Source organism: Lissotriton helveticus, chromosome 1_1 (genome assembly GCF_964261635.1).
Source record: "Lissotriton helveticus chromosome 1_1, aLisHel1.1, whole genome shotgun sequence".
NCBI classification, from domain to species: domain Eukaryota; kingdom Metazoa; phylum Chordata; class Amphibia; order Caudata; family Salamandridae; genus Lissotriton; species Lissotriton helveticus.
In genome coordinates, this window is record NC_136057.1 from 1,941,669,037 (window position 1) to 1,941,691,295 (window position 22,259).

Genomic DNA, 22,259 nt, shown 5'->3' on the forward strand with positions numbered 1-22,259 from the left:
TGAGCCCCAAATCTCTGTTTCTCCTTTAGTGTTGTAATATGGAGTTTTTTTTATCCCTGCTGTTGTTAATTCGGGAAAAATGTCAATGTTATCATATAACATGAGCGGTGTAAAAGTTGATTTGGGTTTAAAGTTTGTATACCCTGGTAAATCCAAAACCAATTGTTCCTCCGATGATCCTGTAGGTGCAACTTCATTGCGTAATGCTACCAAATCTTGAAATAGACCCAAGTCTCTGGCAACCAACCCCGATGTTGTTTGGTCTAAAGGGGCTTCCTGTGTTGTCGACTGGTGTTTATTGCTCAAAAAATATTTCTTTAACTCCAATTTGCGTGTGTATTTGTACACATCTATTCTGGTCTTGGTATAATTGAAGTTGCTCGCTGGGCTATATGTGAGCACAAGCGACAAAACATTGACATCATGTTTGGTGAGAGCAGCGGTAGTCAGATTGATGACAGATGAATCACCTGCCACCGCAAAGCTGTTATCATATGCTGGTTTCAGTTCTTTTGATTCCATTTCTTTTTGGGGTAAAACTTGCTTTTGGGTTTTTCTGGAACGGCCTGCCTTCCTTCGTTGTTGCCGTTTTCTATTGTGCCTTTTGTTGCGGTCTGACAGGGTTTCCTGGGTCGTAGAGTCTCTCGACGATCTTGTCGCAGGCAATCGACATAATGCGCTAACGAGAGCTTCATAAACCCCATCCGCGGGTCTGGTCTAACTGCTTCAGTGTCTGACCCACTATCAGGCACTGAACTTATATCAGATGCACAAGACAGCAGACCTGAAACTGGCAAATTACCTAAACTGGCCGATGTCGCAGAAGAACTACTATTGCTTTTAGAAGCCTTAATAGCGTCAAACTTCTTGGCGAATGTAAAGATGCGTCCTTGTTGATAATCAACCTCATCGCGTTGAAATTTAAACGCTTTGCGTTTCTTAATGATATCTTATTCTTTGCGTAACCTGGCCATCATGTCACCCCTAAATTTAGTGGAATCGGCTTCAACTCCTTTTTCCATAGAGCCGATTTCTACATTCAATTAATCAATCTGCTGCTGTAACAATATGCGGTCACTCTCCGCATATTTCACCAAAATTGTAACCAATTTGCGGGAAGAATCTAGGTTGCATTCTGCCCATTCATTGAGCATATTAGGATCTGGTTGCTCGTAGCTAGGCGCTAACATAATTCGCAATCCCTGAGGGATTCGCCCCACCTCAAGGTATCTGCTGAGTGAACGATGCTCCCACCGTTTGGCCGGCTCTCTTTTCATGAGCTTCTCCAGTTTTTTTATAGTTATCACGGAGGCTTGTGCCTCCCTCCTGTACAGATTCAGTGCCAACAACTCGAATTGACTCCCCAGCCGAGGAGACGTCAAAGAGGTCAAGTGCAGCCTCCTCTTTGCCCTTTAACGTGTCTACCGACATGGCGTACAATAAATTACCAAAAGTGCTCTCTCACCCGGAAAGATGAACAGCTTACTCAGTGGTCCCCTTCGTCGTCCAAAGTAAACTCCTCCACCGGACAATCCATGTAGACTGACACCATTGCCGCAGCGAACACCGCAAATGGCACCGGGACGTCCGTCACTCAGCACCGGACTCGTTTACGGCCGTGGTGAAGCAAATGATGCGGTCCGGGGGCTCGCGCAGCTACTCCACACCGGAGTGTTTCTTTGATCTGCCGGGTAACCGAAAGGATTAGCTTCCTGCCGCACAGCCCAGATGGAAGGTAGGGTAAGCTCCAAGGCCGGAGAAGCAACACCGGCCGTAGAAAGGCAAAAACAACTTAAACCCATAACTCCAGTAATCCTCCATGTAACAGGACTCCATCAGAGAAGGAAACGAGAGCCGACCCAAGCCTGAAGGTGAAAAATTATTTATTTAGTTTTTTCGCCACCAGCATAACGTTTCGGCCTGCCCAGAGGCCTTGATATATATTCACTGGAAAAAAACTAAAGTCACAGGGACGTTATAGTTAGGCTCACATTTCACTTGTACAAAACCATTGAAATTCAGCAATTATAATTACCTGAGCGAACTGTAACTTACGCCCCCACAATGCACTGCGTATGACCTCACATATTACATCACTCATGACATGGTCAGTAACATCACTGATGACAATGAGTGTGTTTTTAAGAGTTTATGAGTATTAAACATATACTAACCTACTACAAAAGTTAGATCAGTATACTGGTTGTACTACTGAGTGATACTATCTCTAACTTGTGTGAACTGAGTGGGTGCGCGACTATCAGTGTGTGTGTGGGTATGTGAGTGGCTCTATGGGTCTGTAAGTGCATGCATGAGTGACTTTCTGACTAGGTCTGTAGATGCTTGAGAGGTTGTGTCAGTAGTTGTTTGGGTGTGTGAGTGGGTATCTGTAGTTGTATGGGTATGCGAGTGGTTTTGTGGGTGTGTGAGTGCCTGTTTGGGTGTATAAATATGTGTGAGTAGCTGGGTGAGTAAGAGGGTGTGTGAGTGACTATGTTGGTGAGTGACTAGGTGTGTAAGTGGCTGTGTGGATGAATGAGTGAGTGTGTGGTTAAGTGAGTTGGTGTGTGAATGGTTGTACTGGAGAGTGATTGTCTTAATGAATGACTATGGGTGAGTGAGCAGATATGGGAGTGGTTGTATGGATGTGTGAATGGGTATGTAAATGGTTGTGTGGGTTTGTGAGTGCTTGTGATAGTGAGTTAGTGGCTGTGTTGAAAGGCTGTATGGATGTGTGAGTGGCGAATGGTGAATAAGTCTGTGTGTGAGTCGCTGTAGGGGTGAGTGCATGGCTGTGCGAGTCGCTGTGTGGGTGACTGAGTGGCTCTATAGAGGAGTGAGTGGGTGGGTGAGTACTGGTATGGGTCTGAGTGGGTGGGTGAGTGGGCATACAAGATGCTGTATTGGGGAGTGACCAGGTGTGCGAGTGATTCTGTGGATGATGTAATTAGTAATGTCTATTGAGATGCCATAAGGGATGTCACTGACCTTGTCATAAGTGATGTAAGGTCTTAAGTAGTGCAACCATAACTGCTGAATTTCAAAGGCTTGGTACGAGTGAAACCTGAGCCTAACTACAACGTCCCTGTAACCTTTAGTTTTTTTCAGTATATATATATATATATATATATATATATATACATACACACACACACACAAACGCACACACACACATATATACATACATGAATTTCTCTTTTTTTAAGGGTTTACGGTGGACATTTTTAGGATTTAGGGTGGGTATGAGTCTTTGGGTGGCAAGGGTAATTTTAAATTTGAGGGTTTGGGGGCATGGGCTTTTGGATGGCAAGGTCATTTTTAGGGTGGGTATAGATTTTTGGATGGTAAGGGATTTTTATGGTTAAGGGCAGGTAAGGTTTTTTGGGTTGCAAGGGAATTTTTATGATTTAGGTTGGATAAGGGTTTTTGGGTGGCAATGGTAATTTTGGGGATTAGGTTGGGTATAGGTTTTTAGAGGCCAGGGAATTTTTAGGGTTTAGGGTGGGTATTTCAAGCGTTTGCGAGTGACAACCTGTCAACTAGTTTCAGCTGCTCAAGGCAGCCTTGATCACAAATATAAAGTGTTAGTAGCTATTTGTCCATTTTTAGCAAGCCTATGCCTTTACCATGTATGCCTTTACCACGAAAATGTAAGTAATTTAGAGGAAAATTTAAACCCTTTATATAAAGAGAGAAAGGGTTTATACTTATCTGTAAAGTACTTAGATTTTCTTGTAAAACTATTACCACACATATGCCTGTAACATTTAGGCTTTTACAGTGAAATTTCTTGTAATGACATGCGCGGCAAAGGCATATGCATTGTATGAAAAATGTGCTGTAAAGGTTATACGTGGCAATGCCATGCGCGTTGTAATGGCATGCGTTACAATGGAGTGCCTGGTTCTGTCATACATCCACCATGTAGGCAAAACCAACTAGCAAGCAACTTACAGGCCAATATGAAGCCCTGAGTTGCAGGCAGAACATTGAACACAAGAGCGCTCCGAACAGCTAACAAAGTGTAACGCCCTTTCGCAATACACCATGTCACAATGTTTTGTTAAAAGATATTACTGCATTTACTTGAACTAATACATTTGAAAACTTTGGTTCATGGTTTTGCAAGTATTGTTCATGGCAATCTCATCTTGGTCCTCTTTTAGAAGTTTGTATGGACAGAGGGAACAGGGTTCTATGTCCATTTATGAGGAGAAGAAGGCAATCAGTATCCTTAAATCTCACAGTTTTTGATGTTCAGATATCTGAATGGAAAGGTACAGGGATGTGGTAGTTCAGGTTGGATAGGAATCTAGTTTGTGGTACCAGCAGGTGGAAGGAGAACGACTGAGAAAATAATTTTCTGCCAAGGGCATGATGTGACAAACAACCAGTTGTAAGGTGAATACATGCAAACAACCCACCGAGGGAAATCAGAAGGGGTGCAGTGACAAAAAGTGAAAGTTCACAGAGCTGTGATTGGAGGAAATCCTATAGTTGAGGAGCTGGGACAGAGAGTAATAAACACACAGGGGAACAGCAACAATAATTAAAAATATGCATACAGCAGTGGCAGAATAAAAGAACCCCAGGCAGCAGTAAGAGTGAACTGTTACTCATTCATGAAAAGCAAATCAGGTTCACTTAACAGTAAGATATAGCGTGATCGAGCATAGTGACTGAGAGGCAGCATGCCTGAGAGCTGTGAAGAAGAGAAAAGATGTCCGGGGTAAGTACTAAGGGTAAGCATACAGAGGAGGAATAACTGAAGAAAGGCCTTCAAGGGAGTACTGATAGTTACTCAAAGCATAAATAGAGAATAGGTTCTAAGGGAAAGAATGCTAGAAAGAAGCAACCAGGAGTGAAAACATGTAGAGGGATTGAGGGGAAAAAAGCATGGCACATTGACAGTAATTGAAAGCATCCTGGCGAGCACTGTTAATGACTAAATATGAATAGAACACAGGGAATGAGCAAACATGCTTGGAAGCAGTGACAATGAATAGAAATATGCAGACAGTTTTAACAACAGAAAAACAAGCCAGAGAACAGAGGCCATGAGAGAAAACATGCAGACCGCTGTTATTGAGGAAACCATTAAGGGGGCAGCAGCAGGGAGTGAAAACATGCCGATGAGATGAGTTTAATTGTGAAGGGCACACTGATAGAATAGGGGAAATAATACTTGGTTATAGAAACTGAAAGCATGAACTGACAGAGGAAGAGGAAGGAAACATGACATAGTGATTAGACCACTAGGAAGCATCCAACTATTGGAGGTCTGGCAAACCAGCTGGGGCTGATCAATGACAGATAATTAAATGCTGTACCAGAGAAGGAAATTACCTGTATGAATAATAAAGGCAGGAGAAGGGAGCTAGCTTGGGGAGCGGTGGAGGCCAGCTAAGCATACTGCTATAGAACTGGGTGAGTTAAGAATGGGGAAGCCGCCGGGGAATCAGTGGAGCTGCTGTGTGGACAGAGGAGTGTTGGGGCATCTGCTCAGGGCTGCGAGCTTTCTGCAGGGACTACATCTCCCAGTAGTCCCTGCCTGGCCAATTTAGATCAACCGGCCCGCTCTCCCTGTTAGCCCCGCCCCCTGTGCACAGATCGTGCAAAAGAGACTCCCTGCCTCTCACCTGTGGGACCCTTTGCTGGATTGGACTTCGTGCTGCCACGACCTCTTGCTCTCGGACTCCTGGTTCTGGGCTGCTGACCTGCTTCTACACCACTGCTCGCCGGACCCGCTTCGTGGGTCCCGCTTCACAGGGGAAGCCGCCGGGGAATCAGTGGAGCTGCTGTGTGGACAGAGGAGTGTTGGGGCATCTGCTCAGGGCTGCGAGCGTTCTGCAGGGACTACATCTCCCAGTAGTCCCTGCCTGGCCAATTTAGATCACCCGGCCCGCTCTCCCTGTTAGCCCCGCCCCCTGTGTGTCACACCTAATCTATAACAGTGGTGTTCACTTCCGCTGCGCGGGAGCGTCCCGGGAGAAGCCCGGGACAAGGGCGTGACCGTCTGTGGCCGTCCGTGGTTGGGCGAGGTTGGGTTGGGCCATTCCCCCTGGTTAATTTGTATACATTATTATTGGTGTTAGTATATTTTTGTTATTGTTATAGTATTAATTAATACTGCAATGCCTCTACGCTCCTGTAAGGAACGTACAGTTCAATTGCAGACTGCTAAGGGGGTGGTTTCCGGTCCATTAGACGCATTCATTACGCGAGCTACCGGGATCTTAGAAAAAGAGATAGCGATGGTTGAGAAAAGGCTTTCTATTGACCTAGTTAGTGGGAAGCGTTCTTCTCTGGGTAGGTTGGCAACAATACCCAGCCCCGTTGCACAAGCCCCGAGTACCAGTCTACATTTTGTTACACTAGAGATACACCGCGAGGGGGAAGGGGAGGGTATCATACCCTCCGTGGGGGAAACTGATTCGTATCTGGATGACACCCAAGATAGCAGGGGAAATGGAAATGAAAATGAAAGTGTGCACTTGGCCAGTAATTATGAGTGGGGGGGGGGAGCTTTCAAGATATTAAAAACCACTGATCCGGCCAATACTAGCGTCCCAAACCCCGAGGCCCTTCCTACCCTTTGTCCTGCCCTGGTACCAATAGATCCATTACGCCCCACCCATATCCCCTTTGGTTCCTCTGACCCATGTCCAACTTGTTTTAGTAGTGATGAAAGCTTATTGGTAAAAATGGAGGCTATGATTAAAACTCTTTTACTTCCTGTACTTGAGAGAACAAGGTTGATGACCTCTAAACTGGATGCACTTGAGTCCATTGTAAATACTAATACTAGTTTATTGCATAAGTTTACTAGCCCCAAAAATGCTGTGAGGAATCCTTGTCCCTCTACGATCAATATAAAGGGCCAGAAAATTGCACCAACTGGTAAAACAGTAACCTCCGTGTCCACTGGCTTAGCATCAAATTATTCTGATCCAAAAACAAATAAAGATCCAGTGTCGGGGGGGATCCTCTAGGGTTAAGGATTGTACTCCGGTTGTAGGCTCTTTGTTGCAGGTGTCAAAGAAGGCCACCTCTAAATCTAATCCTCAACGAACACCGGCGATACGGTCGCAAGACCGTACAAAGCGTGTTCCTAGTACATCGTCCCAGTCTACCCCAGGGCAGGCAGCTAAAGTGAGCATGTACTCTACCATCCCCTTAGGGAAACCTAACAAGCGGGCTCACCCTCGCACAGACTTACCCCCTGAAGCAACCCGGCATACGATAGTTTTAACTGGTGTAGCACAACTTAGGGAGGGTGTTAACGAATCCTATGGGGACCTTCGTAATAAAGTGGTATTCTGGTTAAACAAAAATCGCCCCCTTCCCCCATCATCCGTGACTGAAATCTTGTTTGTGAGGTGTTTTGAATGGGTGGGTCATGGCAGCAAAGACTTAGAGGCGGACTGTATCATCATATCTTTTAACCCCTTCAACGCTCATGACGAGCCCAGCTCGTCATGGAGTTTCCATTGACTTCAATGGAAATTTAGTGTAAATCATGAAACATGGCTTAGCATCCAAGTGGTTAAACATCCCTGGGTGGTAGATTTCTTATGTAGGGAAGCAAGGTTTGCAAGATTGGGGGATGTGCAGACCTTAGGTCTTGACTATTTTTATCAAAGACGATTCTGTGAGTTTCCTCCGCGACATCCACCCTCAAGATTGCCAGTCAGGAGGCACCAAGTTGATAGAACACCCTATCCCCCGCAGAACCCTTCATTGTTTAACCGCTTTGAGCCCCTCTCTGGCCTGGAGGCCATTGATTGACTCCACCCGGTTGCAGTGAAAGAAAAGGTCATGAGGAATCGGGTGAGCGAGGAAGACGGAGCTGGTTTGGAGATGCCACGGGGGGTTGTTGGGAAAGAGAGAATGGAGGTGCTGGATCCAGGGGATAATTCTGTAATACCTACAGGAGGAGTGATAGAAGGTGCAGGTGGGGTGGGGTTCGAGCAGGGGGACACCAGCAAGGTGGTAGTGGCTCGAGATGCGACTAGGATGGAGAGTCATCAAGTGAGCTGAGTTGCACCCATGGCAGTGGACCGGAGTGGGCCACGTAGCGTAACAACAATACAGGAAACACTCAAACTAGCCTCCTGGAATGTGGCAGGGATTAAGGGGCGGATGGATTCTGAGGATTGGTTAGAATATATTGATACATTTGATGTTTTATTATTTCAAGAAACCTGGGCACCGGATCCAATTTATAGGGCTGGGTTTTTAAACTTTTACAAACCAGCTATAAGGGGCAGCAAAGGTCGGGCATCAGGAGGGCTTGTGACATGGGTTAAGCAGGCTATAGGTTACCATCCAACTGAAATACTTGCGGATCACCCAGATCTCTTGGGCATTAAATTAAGCAAGGATGGCTACCAGGATCTTATAGTCATCAACATCTATGCACGCGGCCAACCGGGTGGCCGTTGCCCTAGCATTGTAGACTTTGTGGACACATATCTTGAAGGGATAGGGAGAGACAAGATATTGGTCCTAGCTGGGGATTTCAACTGTACTTTTGAGCCCCTTTATGCTGTAGGGGATAATTGGGGGTTAGCAGAGGATGTGGTTTGGAAGATCCCAGAACTGTCTGTTGATAAAATCACAAAAGGGACCGAGGCATCTCTACATTGGATGGGCTTGTGCCTGAATTGGGGGCTAAGAGCTACAAATGGCCGTACCGCCTCTGATCAAGGAGGCAATCCCACCTTTGACAATGGGCTAAGGAAAAGCCGTATAGATTATATCTTGTTGAAGATGGAATATTGGCCACTTCTGATAGATATGGAGGTAGTACCCCGCCCTGAAAGCGATCATAATCCTTTGTCACTTAGTCGGAGACTTCCGGGTACATGTGGAAGGATTCCACCAGCTGTTCACCCGACAGGGGACACTATCCTGACCAACGATAGAAGAAGGCTCAAATGGACAAGGATTGTGGGGGACGAGTCTATTCTGGGTAGCATTACGAATGTGGTTTCCAAGACTGCTAACGACATTTCGATCCTTGTCACCACTAGGGGTGATATTGATAATATTTGTGAACTCCATGAACAATGCTTTGCCCAGCTCAAGGTCCTTCTAACGCTGCCGCCAACTAAAGGCACCCCAAAGGTGCACACCTCCCATCAGAAATGGTACAACAAGCAATGCAGGGAGGCCCACAGTAGATTAGTGAAAGCAGTTAAGTCCAGGATTTTGAGTGACATAAAGGAAACCAGGGCACAGTATAAAAAAATCCAGTGGAAGGCAAAAAGAGAGAGGGAAGATAATTATTGGTCTGACCTTCTGGATGCCTGCACTTCCAATAACCAGATTAAGTTCTGGGAAACTGTAAAGTGGGGCAGAAACCCCGACTCCCAAATACCTACTAACCATGTATCCGCAGAAGCCTGGGTGGAGTTCTACTCCGGTCAATTCAAGGATTTGAATTTAGAACCCACTCCAGGTTTACCAAGGTTACAAACCATGTTTGCCCATACAGAGGAGCTGATTTTTAAAGAACAGGAGACTGAGATTGCACTCGGCCTGACCCAGCGGGGGAAAGCACCGGGGATGGATCTAATTCCAGCTGATCTATATAAAAACAATCCCCAACTTTGGGTTCCCTATATAACCAGGATCGCAAACACTATTGCTAAGGGGGAGGATCCCCGTGTCATGGAAGGGGGCTGAGATTCTCCCAATTTTCAAAAAAGGTGATCGTTCGAACCCAGGGAATTACCGTCCAATCAGCCTTATAGACTCATTCCAAAAGGTCATAGCAAGGATGGTCCTTGCCAGAGTTCAGGGCTGGATGGAGCTAGAGGGTATTTTGTCCCAAATGCAGGCCGGCTTCAGATCTGGTACAAGTACCATCGATCAGATTTTCAGATTTTGTCTGATCTACTGGAAGGTGGTGCTGCTGGGCGGTGGAACTATCTATGCCGCGTTTATCGATCTGAAGTCGGCCTTCGACTTGGTGCCAAGGGCCAAACTTTGGTCCGTTCTTAGAGACCTGGGATTGCCAATTGAATTATTAGATCTGATTGTCAGATTACACAAGGGCAATTTTGCTAGGGTTAGATGGGGAGGCCAAGGACAGGTGACGGACTGTTTTCCCGTAACACGGGGCGTCCGTCAGGGGTGCGTACTGGCGCCCACGCTCTGTCTATTGTTCATCGATCAAGTGGTTAAGTTTTTTGCCAGTACCCCCACTGATGCACCCACCCTGGGGGGGACCAGGTTCCCTATGCTCATCTTAGCTGATGACACATTACTCCTCTCCAAGACCCGTAGCGGTTTACAGTTAGCACTGGACCGGTTTGAGGAGTTCTGTCACATCAACGATCTTAAGATTAATGTGAGCAAAACGAAATTTATGGTGCTCACTAAGAGTCATCCCCTAAGGAGTGTAGTGACTATGAAGGGAGAGAGTTTGGAACAAGTCGAGGTATGACCTATTTGGGAGTAACCTTGGACTATCATCTCCGTTGGAAAGCGCAGGTGGACACATTACAATTAAAATGTGCGCGTCTCACGGGTTGTCTCCTACAAGAGCAAAAAAGGTCCCTTACTAAACGAGTTAAACGTGCACTTCGGATTTATACCACCAAGGTTAACGCTGCAATTTTGTATGGGGCAGATCTCTGGGGACATATGGATCTCTCTGCTCTGGTAAAAACGCAGTGCAAGTTCATGCGGAAACTTGTAGGTCTACCCCAATCCTCTCCATCTAAACCACTTTGTCTGGATATGGGCTGTAACCCAATAAACGAAATGGCAAGGTACAGACTGGTGGCTTTTTGGAGACGTATTTGGACCTCTCCCGACCTTAGTCTTTTTGCTAATGAGCTTGCTGAAGTAAGATCAATCTGGGGGTCCGGTAGTATTCCTTGGCTGCGTACAGTAAAATCGATCCTGGTTGAAATGGGCCTTGAACAGTTGTGGATTTCCCCGGGATCTAATATTTTTCCATCAAAACAGGAGTACAAGGCGCTTTATTGGGCCTCTGTTCGTCAAGTTTTGGTCACTGCTTCTGGTTCCGTTAGTTTAACAGGAAGGTTCCTGACTCATAAGTTGGATCCCTTCCTAGAGAACTATTGGGACATTATCACTAGGCCACTTGTCAAGAAACATTACCACCAGTTTCGTGTGGGATCCTTGCCCTTGAATTCGTTCACTAAAAACTGGTTTAATGGAGTGAGCGAATATTGCTCTTGGTGCCCGGGACATAAGGAGAGTGTGGGACATCTTCTATTTGCCTGTCCGATTTATCAAGCCCCTCGAAGTAAATGGATAAAACCCCTTTGCAAGCGACTTAAATACAAAGGGTGTGCTGAGGCTATTTGGGCACTTAGAGCTAACACCTCTGACGTAATTGTTGTGAGCGTAGCCAAATTCTTGGGGTGGGCATGGGTGATTAGAATGAGAAGTAAGCAGAAATGATTATGATCCTGTCTCTTTTTTAACTCCAATGTTTTTAATTCCAATCTTCTTCAATTTCTAGGTCAGGTTTGTCTTTGTATTGCTAGGTTGTTTAATTGTAATTTTAAAACAATGTTATACTTTATATGTATGAATCTCATGAAATTCGGATCTGTATACAGTAACTGAAGCTATAATCATGTTTGCTGTAATACCAATTCTTATAATAATCTGTATGTCCAAAAACTTCATGTTTTTTAAAAAATATATGTCTTTTATGATTTTATTATCGACATAAAGACTTTAAAACCTGAGTTAAGAATGAGAAAGTATGCTGAGAGACAGTTTAGATAAGCATTGGCATTGCCAATAGGTCTGGCTTTAAAAAACATGTTGTATGGTAATGTGATTTTTTTGTGCTCTTCTAACTACTAAGCTTCTTTGTTATCCACGCCACTGGAGTCAAGCTATCCTGGCTGATGAGGGTTGAAAGCCCGAAATCGGTCCTAGGATGCTTGTTTCCATTCCAGGGAGGACCTGGCCTGGCAGTTCGGGCTGGACTGTTCCCATTGGGCGCAGGGTCAAGACTGATTTGCATATGGCTGAGTCCAAACTGGAATGGCATGGTGAGCAAAAAAACGATGGATTTAGGCCCAGATCTCTGAACTGGGGTTAATGTATGACATTGTTCTGGATTCTGTCCATCAATTGTTCTTTTTGCATTTGTCACCCCGAGTGGGACGGGTATGCCCAGACATGGGTCCCATGCTCTCCATGCCACTGGAGTCAAGCTATCCTGGCTGATGAGGACTGAAAGTCTGAAACGGTCCTAGGATGCTGGTTTCCAGTCCAGGGTGGACATGGCCTGGCAGTTTGGGCTCGACTGTTCCCATTGAGAGCAGAGTCAAGACTGATTTGCATATGGCTGGGTCCACACTGGAATGGCATGGTGAGCAAAAAAACGATGGATTTAGGCCCAGATCTCTGTACTGGGGTGAATGTATGACATTGTTCTGCATTCTGTCCATCAATTGTTCTTTTTGCATTTGTCACCCCGTGTGGGACCGGTATGCCCAGACGTGAATCCTGTGCTCTCCATGCCACTGGAGTCAAGCTATCCTGGCTGATGAGGGCTGAAAGCCCGAAGCACAAGTTACTTACCTTCGGTAACGTTATATCTGTAAGAAACAGTAGTTAGTGTTAGACTTCTTACCTTAGAATATACCCAAGCATCATACTGGTTCCGGAAAGTTTCCGTCAACAGTACCCTTGCACGTCGGTAGGCGTCGTCTGCGGCTCCGTGTCCGTCGTTGTGAATGCCGGGATGACGTCGTTGGAGTACTTAGACGCGCACTGAGGTCAGTTCTGTACATAGCTTTCCGCGCCAGGAACGCAGAGCCATACAAGAAACCGACACTGGTGCCATTAAACTAGGGCCCTCAAAGGGAGATCCCTTAACCCTAGATGTCGGATCGCAGAATGGGGAGGATGGGTGGGGCGGTAAGGAATCTAACACTAACTACTGTTTCTTACAGATATATTGTTACCAAAGGTAGCATCTGAAATAAACAGGTTAGTGTTAGATTCCTTACCTTCGAATAGATACCCCAGCAATTCCACCCCGGTGGTGGGTCTGCGAACCAAGATCACACCAGAAGTCCTGGAGAACGGAACGGCTGAAAAAGCCATCTCTCAAGGGGACTCCCCGACCCAGGGCAGTAGTAGCCGCCCTGGCCCGAGTGGAATGGGCACGCAGCCCGACAGGAGGCTCCTTCTTCGCCAAGGAGTAGCAAACCTTGATGCAAAAAATGACCCACGGAGAGAAGGTTCGCATGTGCACCGCCTGTCCCTTCTTAGCGCCCACGTAACCAACAAAGAGCTAGTCATCCACCTGGAACTGGGCGTGTGTGGTCTAGATAGAAGGAGAGCGCTCATTTTGGGTCTAGACGGTGGAGCCTCTCTTCCTCCTTCGAGGGATGCGGAGGCGGAAAGAAGGTGGGCAAGGTGATGGACTGCCTGATATGAAAGGCTGTAACCACCTTGGGCAGGAAAGAAGGACGAGTCCTCAGAACAACCTTGTCCAGATGGACAGAGAGGAAAGGAGGCTTAGAAGACAGAGCCTGGAGCTCACTCACTCTCCTGGCAGAGGTGATGGCCACCAGGAATGCAGTTTTAAGTGTCAAAAGACGAAGAGGACAGTTATGAAGTGGCTTAAAGGGAGCGTACATCAGATAAGTCAGTACAAGGTTCAAGTCCCACTGAGGCATCACGAAGGGAACAGGGGGAAACAGGTGTGTGATGCCTTTAAAGAATCTATTTACAACAGGGAACTTGAAAAGAGAAGGCTGATCAGGAAGCCTTAAGAAGGCTGAAATGCCGAGAGATAGCCTTTGATAGTGCCCAGAGCAGAGCCCTACTGGGCAAGAGAAAGAAGGAAGAGGAGAACCTCTGAAAGGCGGGCAGAAAGTGGATCCACAGCCTTTGGTGTGCACCATGCAGGCGTATACCGTTTTTGTGGAGGAACGCCTGGCTGCCAGTATCACATCACAGACTTCAGGAGGCAAATCAAATGGCCTCAACTGTCGCCGCTCAATCTCCAGGCATGTAGGTGGAGACTGGACAGGTTCGGGTGGAGGACCGTCCCCAGCTGCTGTGACAGAAGGTCCTCCTGAAGAGGCAGACGAATCAGGGGATCGACTGACATGCTAAGTAGCTCAGGATACCAGCACCTTCAGGCCCAGTCCAGAGCCACAAGGATGACTTGGGCCCGGTCTCGCCTGATCTTCTTCAGCACTCTGGGCAGAAGTGGTATAGGCGGAAAGGCGTACAACAGACCGCAGCTCCACTTGCGACGAAAAGCGTCTCCGAGCGAGTGCCGCCTTGGAAATTCCAACGAGCAGAACTGATGACATTGCGCGTTCTCTTCGGTGGCGAATAGATATAACCAAGGCTCTCCCCACTGCTCAAAGAGACCTTGCGCCACATCCGAGTTCAGACGCCATTTGCGATCCATCATGCACCGGCGGCTGAGTTCGTCCGCCCTGGCGTTCAGGGAACCTGACAGGTGTTGAACCACCAGGGTGACGCCCTGGTGTTCCAGCCATGTCCAGAGGCACAGAGCATCCTGACAAAGGGTCCACGACCCAACACAGCCCTGTTTGGTGCAGTACCACATGGCAGTGGTGTTGTCCGTGAACACCTGCACTACACTTCCCCGGACAGATGGAAGGAATGCCTTCAGTGCAAGTCAGCTCCAGAAGGTTGATATGGAGCCGGGAGTCCACCGGAGACCAGAAGGCCTCTGATCTCCGCCTCTCCCATGTGGCCCCCATCCCAGGAGTGACCGCATCCGTCACCACTGTGTGCTCTGGTTGGGGAAGAGACAGGGATCTGCCGCTGACCGAATCGCGGTTCGTGAGCCACCACTGCAACTGACTCGCAGTGCCCTCCGAGATCAGGACGTGGTCGGACAGGTTGCCCTGATGCTGTGCCCACTGAAACTTCAGGTCCCACTGCAGAGCCCGCATCCGCCACCTGGCGTGATGCACCAGTAGGATGCAGGAGGCCATCAGCCCCAGGAGCCGCAGTGTCAATTTGACCGAAACTCGGGATAAAGGCTGAAAGATCAGAATTAGAGCCTGAACATCCAGAATCTGCTGTTCAGGAGGATAAACCAGAAACTGCGCCCAGTCCAGAACCGCTCAGATGAAAAGGAGCTTCTGAGAGGGGCACAGGTGTGACTTCAGCACGTTGATGGAGAACCCCAGAAAGTGCAAGAGGTTGGCCGTAGTCTGTAGGTGGGAGACGACTGTCTGGGGCGAGCCCGCATTCAACAACCAGTCGACTGGAACCCCTGATCTGCGCAGATGAGCTGCGACCACCGTCATCACTTTTGTGAACACCTGAAGGGGGTACTGGTCAGGCTGAAGGTAGCACCGTAAACTGAAAGTGCTTGTGGCCTACCGTGATCTGCAGGTAGCGCCGGCAGAACAGGGATGTGGAAATATGCGTCCTGCAAGTCCAACGCTACCATCCAGTCTCTGGGGTCTAAGGCAGCAAGGACCTGAGCCAAAGTCAGCATCTTGAACTTCTCCTTCCGGAGGAAGCCGTTGACGCTGCGGGGGTCCTAGATAGGGAGTAGGTACCCTTTGCCCTTCTTGGGTACCAGAAAGTAGTGAGAGTAGCAACCACGTCCTACTTCTGGCCCAGGAACGTGCTCGATGGTCCCCTTGGCCAAGAGGGCCATAACATCCTCCTGCAGAAGTTGCAAGTGATCCCCTGGCACGCGGATGTACTGCGGTGGCATGGCTGGAGGGGTCACCTCGAAGGGGAGGGAGTAGCCCCTTCGGACGATTTGCAGCACCCACCTGTCCGACGTGATGGAGCGCCAGTGGAGGAGGTGATGGCGGACTCTGTCCCCCACTGGCGTCGAAGGGGCTTGAAAGCGCGGACTAGGAAGGCTTTGAGGCAGATGCTGTGGGAGTGGCTGTGGACTAACCATGCCGTTGTCCCTCGGCACCGCCATGGCAGTTACCACGTCCACGACCTCGTTGAGGCTGGTTCTGCGGCCTGTGGCTGTACGAACGCATGGGGTCGCCCCTTCCTTGGCCACGAAAGGGGCGAAAAGCAGAAGTCTGCTGGCACTGGCCCGACAGGCCCAAGCACTTGGCTGTAGCCCTGGAGTCCTTCAAGCCAAAAAGGCGACGGCCATCAAAGGGCATGTCCATGAGCGTGGCTTGGACATCCCCTGAAAAATTGGCGGACCTCAGCCAGGCATGGCGACGGATCGCCACTGTAGTTGAAATCGCTCTGCCCAGCGAGTCTGTGGTATCAAGTCCACATCTAATGGAGTAGCGTGCTGCATCCCACCCCTCGGCAAGTGCCTGGTCCTCCTCCGGACACTGGGGCAGCACGTCCGCAACCGTGTCCCAAAAAGAGTGGGTGTAGCGGCCCAAAAGGCAAGCGGTGTTGATAGAACGCAACCTCCAATGAGAAGAACAGTTTCTTCCCAAACTGATCAAACCTTTTGGATTGCAGTTCTGTAGAAGCAGTCGGGAATGCGGACTGGGATGTAGAGGCCTGGATCACCAGGCTCTCAGGGGTGGGGTGAACGGACAGAAAGTGGGGGTCGCCCGGAGCCGGGCAGTGGCGTCAGGCCACTTTCCTATCCACAGGGGGCACTGTGGAGGGCTTGGATCAAGTGCCCATCAGAACGTCCGTGAGGGCTTCATCAAACGGCAGCAGAGGCTCTGAAGAGCTTACTGGCGGTTGAAGCACCTCGGTGAGGAGATTAGTCCTCACGGCCGCAGCAGGGTGCTCAAGAGCCAAGGCCTTGGCTGACCTGCGCAACACCACACTATAAGTGGCACCCTCCTCTGTAGCCACAGACGGAGGAGAGATGAATTCAGTGTCAGGCGATGTGTCCAGACCACTGGCCTCCCCCAACTAATCTGCCCAGTCCTGACTTAACTGGCGCTGCTGTGCCAGAGGGTCATCAGACCCCTCCCAGTCCTCTCCTTCATCCATGTCCTGATAAACAGGCATAAATGATTGAGCCGGGTCATAGGTGAATTGCTCACCCACCGACGCTGGAGACAGCGCCCAGCGGTGCCGCCCCAACGCCGGACCCGGACTGAAACCGGAGGCGGCGGCGTCCGAAGACGGCGCCAGGAATGACTCCAATTGGGTCGGCGCCGGCGGAGTCATAAGGTCGACCGGCGTCGGCTGGGATCCAGGCCTGGATCCCCCTGGGCCGAAGCCGCCGGCCCGCTTAGGCCCGAGGTCTTGTCTGCGGGGCCCGAAGGCGCGCCAGCAGGCCTCAACGAAGGGAAGTGAGTCCTCATGGCCACAAGGAAGTCATATATCTCCTCCGGAGTCGCATGCAGTCCAGGGACCGGAGAGTATGGGACCAGATGCGACACCCCCGGTTCCGACGGAGCCGCGCGGGTGGTGTCACCCGAACCCTCAGCCGCGTCGTGTGACCGGTGAGGGGAGTCAGAAGAGCGATGACGCCTCTTCGACTTCTTTTTCCTCGACTTACCGTAGGACTTCGAGCCCGACGAGTGGTGGCGACTCGACGAGCATCGATGGCTACGGCTCCTCGAGCGGTCCCTCGACTTCCTCCTCGTCCAAGACGTCGAGAGGCGTGGAGCAGACTGCCGGATCTAGAGGTGCATACGGGACCGCTCCCGCCTAGTTTTCGAGGTCAAGGCCCGGCAGTCGGGGCACGACTTGTCGTCATGGTCGGCCCGAGGCAGTAGAGACACTGCCAGTGGGGGTCGGTCACCGACACCAGGTGGTGACAGGCGTCGCATGGCTTGAACTCTGGCATCCCTACCAGCACCAGGAGTAGATATCGACTCGAAAAGAATAGGCAAAAATAGGCCAAAAAGTTAGTCAAAAAATGACTTGGGTAACTGTGCTTACTGGAGTGGAAAGAAGAAGAACTGATGTCAGCGCGCGAGTGCGGCGTCTAAATACTCTGACGACGTCGACGGCAGACGCGGAGCCGCAGACGACACCTACAGACGCTCAAGGGTACTGCTGATGAAAACTTTCTGGATCCAGTCTGACGCCTGGGGATATTCTAAGGTAAGGAATCTAACACTAACCTGTTTCTCTCAGATACCGGTCCTAGGATGCTGGTTTCCAGTCCAGGGAGGACCTGGCCTGGCAGTTCGGGCTGGACTGTTCCCATTGGGCGCAGGGTCAAGACTGATTTGCATATGGCTGGGTCCAAACTAGAACGGCATAGTGAGCAAAAAAACAATGGATTTAGGCCCAGATCTCTGTACTGGGGTTAAGGTATGACATCGTTCTGCATCAGGTTCATCAATTGTTCTTTTGCATTTATCCACATACCACACCATGCCATGATTCACATTTAATATGTAAACTTAGTCAGCTTCAATTCATGACAGTCGATGTATTGCCCAAAAGTTGAAAATGTATGCTGCAGTAAAGTATGCGATGCCAAAATTCCAGGATATTGTTTATGGCTGCCTTGCCGCTAATCATACGTATGTTAGCTCATTGTCTGTCTTTCGTTTTCTCTACTACCAATATGCCTGCCTAATTTCTCTTCCCTAGTCACTGGCTCACATCGCACCATCACACCGTCACATGACACCTTCGTGGATTTTCTCTAACCTCCGGTCCTGCAATTACTTCACTTTAGCACTCGCAGTCGACCTGTTCAGTTAGATCACTTTTGCTGCCGAGTTTTCGCCCTTCCTGGCCGGCTAATCGGTAAGTAATTTGGACAATTGTGAGGTTTACTGAGCTTGTAGCACCTCTGTATCTTTATCGTAATACCTCTTACTTCCTCTACAGATTACCCGATGTGGCAAATTCTAAATTAATTAATTTCGGAATGCGATTACGGTAAGAATTGTCCCCTGCAATGCTCAACTTTCTGATTATTTCACATCAGCACTCCAAATTTAAACCCGCTATATTTTCCCACTTTAGTGTTGGCAATTGGTTGCCTTCCCCTTTGATCCTAGACTCCTTGTGAGATTACTACAGCTTTTTGCTAGCGGTAAGCATTGCATCGCGCATTGTCCCTTGTGTTAAGGATATGCCACACCTATCACCCTTTTGCGCATCAGCTCACTTGTGTGCATGTTTTTATTGTGATCACTTACTGTATAGTTTTATTGCCAATCTTGGCTCACAATTAGCTATAGTGCACTGCTCTTTATCAGGTCCGTTTGCCACTCCCTTAGATACATACTGTGTAGTATCAACATGCCGGCATGATTGCCCATGAGCTTCTACTCTGCATGGTCACTCTTCTGTTCCTTATTTTTACTCCTTAATTTTCCTTAATTTTAACCCCCTTCTTTTCCTTTCTTCCTCCACCACTTCTCTCCCCACCTTAACAGGCACAAATCTCAGGATAATATGACTAAGTCGTGATGATGATCCTGGTACCTCTGTGTAAGGGATCGAACCGTTGTGGACTCCACAACACCTTAACACTGTTTTATGTATTATTAATTAGTGATCAGGTGTTTTTGCTAATTTATGCTTGACAATCCCCTGATTTCTTTCAAGCACCATGAAATACCTGAGTTTCCTTTCTTTTTCTAATTGTTACAGTGTTTGTGTCTCCACTTTATTGTTTTGTCTTCTTTGTGCAAATTTAAAATATTGAATATTTTTGTCCAGCTGGACCACAATGTTATAGATCTCATTGTACTTCTTTAATATTTTCCTTACCTTATCATTCGTAGGACTACTGTTTACATAACGTATGGTAATGTGAAGCATTACAAGTAAATAGCATGAGAATTAATATGTATAGGTGAAGAAGTAATTAACTGTAGAATTATATTGGTAGAGGTTAAAAGGTCAGGCGACAGTTGAACTGTGCTGCCAGACCTAACAATCTATGTAAATTAATGACTGCCCTCCTCCCATCTGTGCTGCTGTCAGAAATAAATATAAATTATCCAATTATCTAAGACACTTTAATAGCATTACAATGTCATGTGTGTGCCCCAGGAAGTGCAAGCTCACGCAGATGGTTAACTAAACAAAAAGATCACAGCTGTGTGGAGGGCAAGCACTTTTTTTGTGGAAGCACACAACGTCTGCCTAATGAAAACATGTGGGTGGAGCCACAACCCATCTCTAGTAATGCTCACATAATTGTCTGGCCACAGCTGCTCTGCCAAACCAGACCATAAAAAGGACTGGGAGAGAAGTGACAATAAATGGAAAACCACCAGGGATACAAATGTCAATAGGAAAGCATGCTGACCAATACAATAAAAAGTAGGTGCTAGAACCCTGCAGCGGGGCAAGGACTGGATAATGGGTAACATCTAATTCCCCAGGTAATGGCACCTTCCTGAGAGCGAGGAGGCAGGAATGGGCATGACAAAAAGGGTTCACCTTGAGTCAGGATGCATGCAGGGGTGGAGGTGCAAGTGTTAGAAAGGACTTTACAGTGTTTAGCGTTTAGCAGTACCAAAATGACGGAGGGGAAGCCTAGTAGAACACAAAGAAAGCATGACAAATAGCAGAGAAAGCAGTAGAGGTTGTGAAATGTATGAATGCAAACCAAGCACTGATGGTCAGCCCACCAATGTACCTCACTACAGGTCTGTAAGTTGCTTTACCTCTGATGGGTCAAATGATTCAGAAACAGCTGTTGGTTTTTGTTGCCCTCCTACGGGGCTTGCAGCACCATATGGGGTTCCATTCCTCGGCTCTTTCCAAATGTCATTGTGCTGTTGGGTAAGAGGAACTTCCTGGAGAGAAATCGAGCAATCCATTGTGAGTTGTCCAGCGTATAAAAGGTGCAAGAACAAAAGTAACATAACAACAGATTAGGGGTGGAAAAGGGTAGATATTGGAATCACAGGACCAAATAACTGACCTTATGGGTCTAGCCACATGCACTGTTTATTTTCCACATGCATTCAAAACATATAAAGCGCATACAAGCAACAAATACACAACGTAGTGTAAGCATATGCATCCATACACCTCAAGGATGGGGGTGAAGAACACGGCCATAGGGGACTGCAGAATAGTTTAACAATACTGTGGAGCCCGATATGCTGCACTCCTTTGCAGTTAACAGAAAAAGGGCTGCGCCCTGTGCTATAATGACTTTGCTGCCGAAACTGTCAGTTCTCAAAAGCCCTGGAAGAGGTCCTCAGTTACTTTAAGAAATAGAGGTGCACTTGGTGGTCCCTCCTTACCACAGAGCCCCGCAATGTGTCTCATTCCACATCAAAGGAAGGTCTCAGTGCACATGCATGGTCATGGTCATTTGAGTGCCGAGGTGGTTAATGGGTCAAAAACAGTACAGCTTTCTATGAAGACTTCTCGGCTGGGGTGCACACTCCCCAGACAGAGCCAAGCAGCACAGCTTTCTCCATCCAAACAAAAAAGGTAAGGAGGATCAAACATAAAGGAAAGCACACAAGCTCATGACTGAAAACCCTCCAGAATGAGTCGCTTTAAATGTGATGTAGATGAGGCTCTGTCGCTGTTAATTCTAACACAGCATGTGCCCCACTACTCAACACAAATGAAACCCCATAGCAATTGAGTTCGTAGCCACACAAACTGCTTGGAGAAAATCACTGAATACAGTTAGCTCACATCATAAAATAATCCTATCAATTTAGGAACTGATTTAGTTTGAGCTCTTGTGCATATATGTGTTTATGGTGAAATGTGGCTCAATAGCGGAAGATTAGCAGAAACGTTGCACTGCATACCAACTCTTAAGTAAGGGTTCTGTCTTCAGATCTCAAATCTGAAAAATTATTAGCTCAAACTGTATGAAGAGTTGAGATTGTTCTTCCTCAATCATTAAGCTGCTTTTGGAGAATGTAGTTGATCTATATGCTAGTGGAACTGAAGGTTTGCTAACTAAAGAAAAATCTCACAATAACCCAAGTTTGGTTTGAAAAGTAATGAGTTAGTGCAAGAGAAAGACTGTATAGCTATAAGTCCAGTGTATTGTCCAGTATTAATAAGAGGTATTTTGGAGGTCGCAAGCTTCAAAGTTGCAGGATTTCATATAATAAAGTCAGCATTTTTTATAAGAAATGCAGTCAAAAACGTGGGGTCTCAAGGCGCTGGCTATGGCATTTAGCAACAGATCGATTCACTCTTCTTGGAGACAAAAATAACTTGGACCAAGATGCAATGACTAGCCCCCTCCACCCTCCAAGTGGCAAACCAGCAAGAAAATCTCCTGGTGTTGCAGTTGTGTCTGAAGACACAGGGCCTCCTGACACAGGATCAACTACCTCACACCACCCTGCTTTGTAATTTGTTTTTCGGGAAGAGACTCTATCTAGCTGCAGATT

The 22,259-nt window shown here is 47.7% G+C and overlaps 1 protein-coding gene across 3 annotated transcripts in view; it reads right to left on the reverse strand.

Moving 5' to 3' along the window:
- TDRD5 (tudor domain containing 5) overlaps window positions 1-22,259 on the reverse strand; it is a 1,858,625-nt gene that overhangs the window by 252,462 nt on the left and 1,583,904 nt on the right. For 2 of the 3 annotated variants that reach the window (XM_078643699.1, XM_078643690.1), the window contains exon 15: window positions 20,550-20,681. The exons of the other annotated variant lie outside the window; for it this stretch is intronic. In XM_078643699.1, coding sequence (XP_078499825.1) covers window positions 20,550-20,681 — 132 coding nt within the window. The remainder of the gene's footprint in view (window positions 1-20,549; window positions 20,682-22,259) is intronic. 3 annotated transcript variants of the gene reach the window in all.